The following is a 12,244-nucleotide window of genomic DNA, read 5'->3' as shown; positions in this document are numbered from 1 at the left end:
AGCTGAGAAGGGCAATGTTTAAAGGAGTCGAAGCAAATTGTTATTTTACACAGAGGGTGGCGGGTGCCTGGAACACTTCTGGGGTGGTGTTGAGGCAGATATGTTGGAATTTAAGAGTCTCTTGGATAGGCATATGAATCTGCAGGGAATGGAGGGATATGGATTATCACAGGTAGATAAGAGATGGTCTTGGCATTATGTTCGGAATAGACATTGTTGGTCAAAGGGCTTGTTCCTGTGCTGTACTGTTCTATGTACTGTCAACATTTGTAAGTGCCATACAATTTATTGTACATGCCTTAATCCTTTTGAGTTGCCAAAATGCAGATCCTTACATTTGTTTAAATTCCGTCTGCCAATGGTCTGCTCAACTTTCCATCTGATCTGTATCCTGCATTAGCCATAGACAACTTTTCTCACTATCCTCAACACCACCTGTTTTTGTTATCCACTATCTTATTAATCATATCTCCAAATTGTTGATATATCACAAACCAAAATTCAAGCACTGGTCATTGAGTCATACCACTAATCAGACTTCTAATTTAAAAAATCCTTCCACCATTATTCTCTGCCTTCCATCACCAAACCAATTCTGAATCAAAGTAGCCAACAACTGTAGGTTAAGAGGTTTCTCCTAAATTATTCGATTGATATTTATGGCCCTGTTCCAATATGACCAGAATAAAAACATAATTTCCTCAATAACCAGATGCTTCCATGGTTCTATAACCTATAATACAGGTACCAATAAAGGATTGCATCCTCAGCCTGTTCTCCACTTGCGACCAAGAAACAAGGGGTTCATTTAGCCGCTAGTCTAATTCTGCAGATTTAGTAAGTTCCATGCAAATTATAATATTTTGCTTTCCTGAGGCTAAAGTGTTCAATCCCAGCATTATTTCTTGTGGAACATCACATGCCACATTTGGTTTTAACCAGCATAAGCTAAGCAAGTCGGAACCTCTGTTTGAAATATTTGGCATATGAAGAGATGGCATTTGAAAAGGAATATTTTTCTTTAAGAATAATTGCTCCCTTTGTCTTCCAACTCACCTCTTTGAGAATGGGATCTCAGAGGTAACAGTGATCTTACTCTTGTTCCTCTCAATCGTTACCACATTGCCCAAGTTCCCAGCCTTTCCATTCACTTTAATGCGTTCCTGCAAGAACTGCTCCTGCAAAAGAAAACAGTGGTCAGGCAATTTAATATGTCCTCTGTACATGGGTGGGAGACAATACTGTATGTGCCAATTGTAAGAATCAGCAGGTGGGAAAGAGTGATTTCTGGTGTATTACCAATGTAACCAACAAGATTACGTCTTGTAAATTCCCACTCTTGATGACAACCTAATGAGCTTTTTTAACCAGGCAGGCCTGGACAGGAGAACTGGCCACAAGCTAGCACACAAACTGGCCACAAGCTAGCATTGCCTGGACTTGAACAATGGGGAAGGTGCAACAACCATACAATCACAAATTTCCTGCAATTTCAGAACAAAAAACATTTTCAAACGCAAGGGGAAAATATACAATTAATGCATGCCCCTTAACAGGAATTATGTACAGGAGATCTTGGGATCCAAGACAATAACACCCTGAAAGTGGCAACACAAGAAGATATAGTGGCAAAGGCGGCATATGGTATGCTTGTTTAAGGTCACAGCAATGAGTATAACAGTCAACAAGTTTTGAAGCAGCTTTATAAGACTTTAGTTAGGCTGCATTTGGAGTATTGGGTGCCGTTCTCCTCACCCTATTACAGGATGTATGTGGAGGCTTTGGAAAGGATGCAGAGTTAGGCAGTATTAGCCACAGGAAGAGGTTGGACAGACTTGGATTGTTTTCTCTGGATTGCTGGAGGTTGTAGAGACTAGATAGAAGTATACAAAATTATGAGAGACATTATCTATGTAGGTAGTCAGAACCCCTTTCCCATGACGGAAAAATCAAATACACGAGGACATAGCCTCAAATTGTTAGTGCCATTTAAAAAACTTTTAGATAGGCATATGGATATGCAGGGAACGGATCTGGATCACATGCAGGCAGAGGAGACTAGTTTTGTGTTCATCACAGACAATCTGGGCCGAAGGGCCTATTCTTGTGCTGTACTGTTCAATGTTCCATTTGAGTGTTCAATCCTGTTGTTTATTAACTCTCATGCTACCAGCCAATTGTATTTGAGGAATTCCAATGATTTTGTTTCAGCCAGCTTTCTAGTGTAACAAAAATGTATCACTCATATTAGAAACCGTAAGCATCGAAACCAAAGATACTATAGGAGCTCCTCTAGTATCTTTGATCGAAACTACATGGCTGATATCAATCTTTAGAATCCATCTACTATAACTTAATTTGACATTAAAACAATAGAAAAAAAGTGCTTCACTCATGACCCATGTCAGACGTGGTCAGGTCTAAACCAATAGTTGAAAAAGCCAGAAGACAAGCCACATTATTCCCCACAGAACTCCTCCCAACACTCAGCATAAAGATCCACAAACTAAAACCCACATTTTTCCAATGGGTCATAGACAAAAGCAAGGCAAAGGTCGCCCAAGTACAATGAAGTCATCTGGTATTTTGGGTAAAATGCAAAGCAATCAAAGCACTCAATGCAGTAATTTTCAACACATTTCCCAACTAATACATTCACTTAATATATGCAACCTATATGCTGCACTCACTAGGAATAGTTTGCAATCTATGTGGAGTGAGCTGTCAACAAGGAGGTTGGTTCCACAACTTAGCTTAGATCATGGAGAACACATGATCTACAAAGGTTTGGTGATCAGTCTTCAATGGTCAGCTTATATTCAACAAACCATAGGGAAGATAGGAGTGAACACTCAAATGACACAAAAAGCTGGAGTAACTCAATGGGACAGGCAGCATATCTGGAGAGAAGGAATGGGTGACGTTTGGGGTTGAGACATCTGAAGAAGCTGAGTTACTCCAGCTTTTTTGTTGTTGTCTATCTTCAGTTTAAACCAGTATCTGCAGCTCCTTCTTACACAAACCATAGGGAAGTTGTCCAGATGTACAGCATCAGAAAGTGTCCGATTCAAGAACACTTGGGGGAAGGACTAATATTGAAGGGAATCTGTAATTGTATCTGTTTATCTAGTCCAAGGAGAATAAAAGAAGTCAACTTGCTCCAACCGTTTGATATGAAAAGTTGCTGAATCGCATTTCACATTTTATTATATGAAATGTCAGGAGCTAGAAAAGTCACAACAGGTGAGGTATGAAAGACAGTCAATGGGAAATGGACAGAGATTGCAGATGCTGGAATATTGAGCAAAAAAAGTGCTGGAGCTGAGTGGGTCAAGCATCTGCGGTGGGGAACAGACAACTAGAAATCATGCCACATTGCTAGAAATGGACTCCATCCTGTTGACATATATAAGTAAAAAATGCACCTACAGCACCAAAGGGCAGCACAGTGACTGCCTTACAGCGCCAGGGACCTGGGTTCGATCTTGACTATGGGTGCTGTCTGTACAGTTTGTACATTCTCCCTGTGACTGAGGGGTTTTCTCTGGGTGCTCCGGCTTCTTTCCACATTCCAAAGACGTGCAGGTTGGTAGGTAAATTGGTGTCTGAAAATTGTCCCTAGTGTATAGGATAGAACTAATGTACAGGTGATTGCTGGTTGGTACGGACTTGGTGGGCCGTAGGGCCTGTTGCCCTGGTGTATTTCTAAAATAAACTAAAAGGGCCCAGTAATTCAAATGTAATAAAAATAAACCGCAGTTGCTGGTTTATACCAAAGATAAACACAAAATGTTGGAGTACCTCAGGTCAGGCTGCATCTCTGGAGAAAATGGAAAGTAACATTTTAGGTCAGGACACTTCTTCAGACTGACTTTAGAAGGGAGGAACCATGCAATCAGCCTGAAGAAGGGCCCCGACCCAAAACATCACCTATCCATTTTCTCCAGAGATGCGACATGACCCGCTGAGTTACTCCAACATTTTGTGTTTATCCAAGGCCCAGTAATTGCTAGTCCACAAACAATTCCTTCCTGATCCACCACTTCCTACCTACCAAACAGGATATGGAGCACCTAATGTACTGGCCAAAGAAATGTGGTCCAAAATGTGTCAGACCTATAGAAGGAACCCAGCCACAAATCCTCTGAAAACTTAACAGCCAGCAAGTCCATATCCTCAGCTTATAGTTATTTTTTTAATAAATTAAAAAATCAATAATTAAACCAGTAGCACTGAAGCAAATAAAATTTAAAAAGAAACCAAAAGCATCTATGCATACACAATTAAAAATGCCAAAGTAAGCACAAATAATTTAAAGAATTAAGCCCTCTACCTCTTAATCTGCTGCCCCATTGAAATGCGAGAGCTTTTGTATCATGCCAGTGGTGCAGAATCCAAACTGCAGTTCAATTTCAGACTGGGATCCACATCTGGACTCCCTTTTTGTATTCTGAATCAATTTATCAAATCTGGGACTTTCACACTTGACAGTCCACACACGGAATTTCTAGTTTTGTTTTAATTTATGCTCATGACTGCACTGGAAGATCCAAACCAATGTTACATCAGAATCAGTTTAAAAAAATACACGCCTATATTTTTATCCATATTCCATGATATTGAATACAATAGTTCAGACAATCCAAAGCCAACTCAAAGATGCAATATAAGGTTTGCAAATTAATGGCAGTGTATTTTAACAGGCATGAGATTGGAGGTATAAGTAGGAAAATGATAGAATCCATGTAGATGAGCCAAACAGCCACATATCTACAAAAAGATAGAAATGTATGAAGGTTGTTAGTTCTCAAGGATCCTAGGTGTGCATTGATACATAGGCCGAATTCCAGACACAATGTGGATCCATTGCAACCAATTTTAAATAAAACATAATTTTATGTAATCGTCCAGTTTCAAATTTTGACTGTCCTAAAATAACCAGTTACCAAAGATAGGCAGAAGTTGGTTGTGCAGTTTTTAATTCATGGAATTAAATCCAGAACTGCATACAACTTAAAAGTAGATTGGAGGAATTAAACTTAGTATCATTGTCGTACAAAATTGTTGCAATTAGCACATTTTGTCACCAGGAAATTAGAACATAGAACAGCACAACAGAGGAATGGTCCCTTTGGCGCAGTGTTTGTGGCAAATTGATCTTACCTGCCTTCATGTGATCCATACCCTTCTATTCCCTGCATCTCCATGTGCCTAGTGAAAAACATCTTAAATGCCACTATCGCAATCTGACTCCACCACCACTATAATTTAGGCCCCCACCACCCCGTGTAAAAAAATATTTTGCATCCACCAATGTCGTCCTCCTGCCTGAACCTACATATTAAAACTACAGTGAAAACATTATGCTGCCATAAAATTTCACTAGTTACAGAATAACAAAATGAATAAAAGAGCACAGTAACGTCTTGAACTCAGAACCTTCGATTTAGAAGCAATAATTCTACCAACTAAGCCACGGCTGACAACTCAACATCACCTCAAAATGGAAAGACATCTCTCACAACATGCTGTGCAAGAAGAAACTGCAGGTGCTGGTTTAAATCGAAGATATAGACACAAAAAGCTGGGGTAACTCAGCGGGACAGGCAGCATCTCTGGAGAGACGGCATGGGTGACGTTTCAGGTCTAGACCCTTCTTCTGACTCAGAGCATGCTATCAGCAATTTCCATATGACATACAGCATTGACAAAGTCGCATCTGTGGCCCATGCATTATATTCCTGTGTTACCCAATAAAGACTAGGAAAACTTACAAAGTTGGAAGCATCCATGATTCCATCTTCCACCGGATGTGTGCAGTCTAAGGTGAACTTCAGCACCTGTTTCTTCTTTTTGCCCCTTGTTGGAATCTTCTTCTGTAAAGCAAAAGTCAAACAGTTAAAGAGATGCAGAACGGCAAAATTCTGAAATGATAAAAGTATCGTGCAAAACATAATCAGTTTTGTTTATTATCACGTTTACCGAGTTACAGTGAAAAGCTTTTGTTGCGCGCAATCGAGTCATCCGAAAGACAATACATGTTTACGATTGAGCCATTTAGTTTCCAATGTCACATCAGGGATTAAGCTTAAAATAATTTAGCTTTTTCATTTTGAAGGAGGGTCCTGATGCGACATGTCACTCAAGGAATATTTTATTTAAGACCGATGTTTTTTCAGAACTAATTGTGACTATTCAGGTTCCTGAAGGCATTGTATTAAGATCATCAGTGTATATGGGAGGTATGGTATAAGTACATTGCAATGTACAGCAGTAGTAAGTTTTTATAAAAAATATTCTGCTTGCTGACTGCTGACAATTATATGGTTGCTGCTGACAATACCAACTTTGTGTACAGTTCCTTTTTCTCATCTGAAATGGCTAGTTATAGCAAGTTGATCACATTTTCACCTCATCAGTGATATTCTCTTCATTCTACCCACTCTTCCTAAACATTATCTACTACTTAAAACTTTTCTTTCTGACAACCATTAACTGTTTCCATTTGCAGAATTTCTGACCGACCGTTCTCTAATTTTACAACACATTGATGTCTGGAAACAAATATAAAACATGGCAAGCATGGCACATTTTCCATCCTTGAAGGACACAAGTGAATCAAATGGATTTTTGAAACAATCCGTGGTTTCATGTTTACTGAGGCTAACTTTAAAAAAAAGTTCCCTAGTTGCCTTCTTGAGAACTAAACTCAGATTGTTAAACAGGTGTCCAACAATTTTGCCTCTTGGAACAGTAAGGAACGGCTGCATTTAGCATGTGCTGTGAAAGCACAAATGACACATGTAAGCTACTGATCTGGAGGCCGGACAAAGTGAAATCCCGCCTCTGATAAAGAAAAAAGTTTTTACTTTATTAGTAGATCTTTAAATTAATTAAATGGGTTGAAAAACTTCCCAAACACGTGCCACGCGGGGCGAAAGATCAGCTCAACATTTCACCACTAAAACGGAAAGCAGCCGATCCCAGCAGTAATGAGGACAGTGCTGACGCCTGGACCGGTTGGTGCAAAGACCGAGAACAGTCTCCACATGACAACTCGCACCCGAGGCCGAGAGCTCAGGCCTACACCCACCGGCCGGCCCGCCCGCCCGCTAACCGCCTGTCCGGGGGTCGGAAGGATAAATCGGTACAAAGGCCCAACGCGGGGAACTCAAGGACTCATGGTTTCGAAGAGCGGAGAGAACCACTCGGTTTTTCCGCCACAGCCACCGGCAAAAGCTGGGTCGCGGCGGCGGACTCACCGCAGGAGCCATGTCTCCAAAAGATGGCGGAGCGAGAGAAAGAGGGAGGGCGGGGCCAGCGCGCGCATGCGTGACAGCTGGTCGCAGGAGCTCCAATCACCACACAGGTAGGGCGCAGGCGCCTCCCCCTTGCCAGCCGGGACGAGGGATCCCACCAATCAGGGAAGGGTTCAAGACGTCACCGCGAGATGGAGAAATGGGAGCACAACATGTGCGCTTGCGCATTGGTGCGAGGGAACGTACCAATCAGCGAGCAGATGGAGCTGCAGGCCCCGCGGATGGGTCGGGCTAGGCCCTAATGACAGGTACAGGAACAGGCCTCGTTGCCGCCCTCTGGGCTAATAAACGTCTCCATAATACATTATACCGACTGCATGCAAAGAAAGGTATGGGATACATGCAATGACACAGTGTAGGGTCCAGACCAGAAACGTCACCTACTCAAAAAGACAGACACAAAAATACTCGAGTAACTCAGTGAGACTGACAGCGTCTCCAGAGAGAAGAAGTGGATGATGTTTCAGGTCTTCGTACTGAGAATCAGGGCAGAGGGAATCTATTCATGTTCTCCACAGATGCTGCCTGACCCGCTGAGTTACTCCAGCACTTTGTGTCCTTTTATGTAGGAGCTATTCGCTTAAAGGTGCAACTGAGATATTGGACCAGATATCTCCCTCCCACCCATAATCTATTGCAGTGTAGAAACAATAAACTACAGATAATGATTTTTTACAAAAAAGACACTAAGTACTGGATGTGTAGGAAGGAACTGCAGATGCTGGTTTAAATCATCTTCGCTGATTTGTTTGCTGTACCGTCCAATTAAGTCAGCTGATGATGAAGATGCTCTCCAAAAGGATCTCGATACTATGGTTGAGTGGTCACAACAATGGGGCATGCAGTTCAACCCTTCCAAATGTGAAACTATGCGTGTCACCAGAAAGAGGAATCCAGGCGAAACATCTTACAATATACTTGGTGCCACACTTGAAGGATCCAAACAAACCAAGTATCTTGGCATCAAATTGCAGAATGATCAGTGTTGGAATGGCCAGACTCATCATGCAACGGTGAAAGCAACAGGTGTCCTAAACTTTCTGAGGCGCAACTTTCATCATTGTTCAACTTCTGTCAAGAAGCTATACTTCACCCTCGTTAGACCTCATTTGGACTACGCAGTTGCAGCATGGGACCCATACACAAATAAAAACATTTCTTCCATCGAACGTATCCAAAGACAGGCAGCTCGATTTGTTACTAACACCTATGAGAGAGAAGCGAGTGTCACCAAACTTCTGAATTCTCTGGGGTGGAACCCTCTCCAAGACAGACGTGAAGCTCACCGTTTGACCTGTTTTTACAAAATGTTAAATGGTCAGCTCGTCATAGGCTACAAGACCTACACCAAACCCAAACCAATTAGGAGCAGACGAGGGCATTCGATCCAATTTGTGATCCCAGCTACAAAGACAGATGTATACAGCAATTCGTTCTTCCCCCGCACAATTAAAGCATGGAATAATCTCCACCCAACTATAGTTACCCAACCAGATACAACTAAATTTAAAGTAGCTCTTTCTTCCCAATAACCCTTAAGCCCTCCCTTCACCACCTCCAGTTTAAATTCCATTTGGAATATTTTGGAGGACCAAGAAACCAAGAAACCAACCAAGAAAAATCGAAGATAGACACAACATGCTGGAGTAACTCAGCGGAACAGGCAACATCTCTGGAGAGAAGGAATGGGTAACGTTTCGGGTCGAGACCCTTCTTAAGTACTGGATACCAGCTGAGTTACTCCAGCGCTTTGAATCTGTTGAAGAGGCTCAGCCAACGCTTCATGAAAGTATTTTTTTTAACCTTTTATCAGTAGATCTGTCTAAAATCCAAAAGTAAGTCTATCTGAAACATTGATTGTTTCTCTCAATAAATCCTCCCACGCCTACATTTTCACTGATATACTGGAAATAGTTGACTTATACAAGAAACAAGGATACTTTTTTTTTAAACTTACGATGGTTGTAGCTTTCTTATTGTGGCATTTTACACCCAAATTTAAAAATTTCAAACAGTATATTACTGCAACAACGCAGAGAGGGGTTCACCATATGCTGCCATGGAGAACACTTAACACCACAATGACAAGTACTACCAACATGTTACACTTTCATTTAAAGACAAAGGAAAAGTAAAATACTTTCCCAGTCTATATGCTTTACTTTGACACAAGGTCTTCAAGATATTTGAGTTGATGGAATGCTCAAACTAGTTTCACATCTCTTGGGGTTACCCAGAGTCATTTAGCACAGAAGCAGACCCTCTGACACATTGTGTCTGTAACACCCATTCAGTGCCGATCTATACTTTTATTTTTATTTTTTATTTAACCTTTATTTAACCAGGAGAAGTCTCATTGAGATTAAAAATCTCTTTTACAAGAGAGTCCTGGCCAAGACAGGCAGCAGCACAGTTCCACAGTTACAGACAATAATTAAAAAAAAACAACAGAGAACATATAAATAGAGTCACAGTCAGAACATCATCAAACAAAGCATGTACAGACAGAAGAGCCCGCTTCAACATCATTAAGAAGGGATTTAAATCTGTTTATAGAAACCAGCTCCTTAAGTTTCAGTTCATTCTGCAGCTGGTTCCATGCGAAGGGAGCAGCATAACTAAATGCCCTTTTCCCCAGTTCAGTACGGACTTTAGGTACAGTTAGTAAGAACAAGTCCTCAGAGCGGAGCTGATAAGTTCCTGTGCTTTTTCGAATTACATACTTCTGCAGGTATGAAGGAAGAACACCGATGATAGTCTTATAAATAAGGATATGCCAATGATGGAGTCTGCGGGTGGACAGGGCAAACCATCCAACTTGAGCATACAAAGTGCAGTGGTGCGTGAGGGTTTTAAAATTAGTAACAAATCTCAGTACTCCGTGGTAAACCGTGTCCAAAGACTGTAGGCATTTTGAAGATGCATTCATATATAAAACATCACATATACAAATACCATTTCCCAGCACAAAGCCCTTGTTTTGATGCCTATGGTTCATATACATGCTTCTTAAACATCGTGTGTCGGCCTCCATCATGTTATAGCTGAGGAAAAAATCCCCACGTCCTTCCAGAATCTCCTAACATTACCGTAACCCCATGATCTCTGGTCATAGATATCTCTACGAAGAAGAAACATTTTCTCTATCTACCATCTGTCACCTTGCCTGCATTCACATGCAGATTGTTAATGTGTATAACAAACAGTAAAGGTCCCGGCACCGATACCTGTTGGACAACATTGACTGAAGTCCCCGTGGACTGCATCAACTGCATTACCCTCATCAGCACACTTGGCCATCTAAAATTCATTTAGTTTAGTCAGATAGGGCTTCCCTTAATAAAACTATGCTGACTCTCTCTTATCAATGTGTGGGAAGGAACTGCAGTTGCTGGTTTAAATCGAAGATAGACACAGAAAGCTGGAGTAGCTCAGCGGGTCAGACAGCATCTCTGGAGAAAAGGAATAGGTGACATTTCAGGGCGAGACCCTTCTTCAGACTGCTCAATTTTCTGTGTCTCTCTTATCAATTTCTGTCTCACTGTGGATCAATTCTCTTCCTCAGAAGTTTTTCTATTAATTTCCCCCGGACTTCTGTTGCACTCGCCTGTCATTAATTAGTTAGCTTATCCCTGCTGACCTTGGATAAAGGCACCGCGTGTACTGTCCTCCAGTCATCTGACACTTCCACTGCGGTCAAAGCAGATTTGAACATTTCTGCCAAAGTCCCAGAAATCAATGCAACCTGGGATATACCTCATCTAGCTCTGCAGATTTATTGACCTTTTAGCCCATAAATCTAATACCTTCTCTTTTTCAACTATAATTTGTTCTGGAGTTCCATCACCCCTCATTCTGAGTTAGACAATAGGCAATAGGTGCAGGAGTAGGCCATTCGGCCCTTCGAGCCATTCAATGTGATCATGGCTGATCATCCACAATCAGTACCCTGTTCCTGCCTTCTCCCCATATTCCCTGTTCGCTACCTTCAAGAGCCCGATCTAGCTCTCCAATTACAATATTTTTCTTCAAGAGCCCTATCTAGTTCTCCAATTACAATATTTTTCTCATCCGTCATGTACAGATTGGGGCCTTAATCCATAATGAACCTTCTTTCCCTGATTACCTTCTTGCCTGGGTATATTTTGCAAAATATTTTGATCTTTTCCAAATCTTTCCTGCCAATGCCTTTCTGCGTTCCTCTTTGTCTTCATAATTATTTTAGAACTTCCCCTCCAGATTCTATTCCACAATTTGGCATTTTCAATTCTCCAAACCTGCCTCCAACCATCAATGTCCCTTGTCATAAAGCTTTCGAGGAATTGTCTACCTTATCCGTCACCATTTCAGGGACATCGTGGCCCTGAACTCTCACAATTAAAATTTTGTTTTCCTGCATTGGTTTTCTGTTGACTTATCTGAAAATGGCTGTTTCCGCGCTACTTCTACTGGATTCTGTTGTATTGCAATTAGCCTTTGTCCAATTCAGGACCTTTATTTCTAGTCTATCCATGACATTTTGTGGAGGTCTGTGCAAGGGTCCCAACCCAAAATGCCACCTGTCCTTGTTCTCCAGAGATGATGCCTGATCCACTGAGTTACTCTAGTATGTTGTGTCTTTTCTAGTTAATCTGCATCTACAGTTCCTTATATCTTCTTGACATGTTGGGAGCACAGTTCCTGTTCATTTGCACATAAGTCTCTGCGCAGAACTGTTCATCAACACTTGGGATTGTATTATAGAAACATAGAAAATAGGTGCAGGAGGAGGTCATTCGGCCCTTCGAGCCAGCACCGCCATTCATTGTGATCATGGCTGATCGTCCCCTATCAATAACCCATGCCTGCCTTCTCCCCATATCCCTTGACTCCACTAGCCCCTAGAGCTCTATCTAACTCTCTTAAATCCATCCAGTGATTTGGCC

The 12,244-nt window shown here is 41.5% G+C and overlaps 2 protein-coding genes across 3 annotated transcripts in view; one reads left to right on the top strand and one right to left on the bottom strand.

Moving 5' to 3' along the window:
• Positions 1-12,244, bottom strand: part of rpl22 (ribosomal protein L22) — a 65,594-nt gene that overhangs the window by 2,865 nt on the left and 50,485 nt on the right. Inside the window, exons 1-3 of one of the 2 annotated variants that reach the window (XM_033048157.1) lie at positions 7,263-7,354; positions 5,775-5,876; positions 1,057-1,178 (exon numbers count right to left, since the gene is read on the bottom strand). In XM_033048157.1, the coding sequence (XP_032904048.1) occupies positions 1,057-1,178; positions 5,775-5,876; positions 7,263-7,274 (236 nt within the window). In that variant the 5' untranslated portion in view covers positions 7,275-7,354. Of the gene's footprint in view, positions 1-1,056; positions 1,179-5,774; positions 5,877-7,262; positions 7,355-12,244 lie in introns of those variants that run through there. The other variant, XM_033048159.1, reaches the window with a different exon arrangement.
• rnf207 (ring finger protein 207) overlaps positions 7,494-12,244 on the top strand; it is a 43,254-nt gene continuing 38,503 nt past the window's right edge. The window contains exon 1 of the mRNA XM_033048154.1: positions 7,494-7,567. The gene's annotated coding sequence lies outside the window, so the exon portion shown is untranslated. The remainder of the gene's footprint in view (positions 7,568-12,244) is intronic.

Source organism: Amblyraja radiata, chromosome 31 (assembly GCF_010909765.2).
Source record: "Amblyraja radiata isolate CabotCenter1 chromosome 31, sAmbRad1.1.pri, whole genome shotgun sequence".
NCBI classification, from domain to species: Eukaryota; Metazoa; Chordata; class Chondrichthyes; order Rajiformes; family Rajidae; genus Amblyraja; species Amblyraja radiata.
The sequence above is the reverse complement of the archived record's forward strand: the minus strand, read 5'-3'. Positions and strand labels throughout refer to the sequence as shown.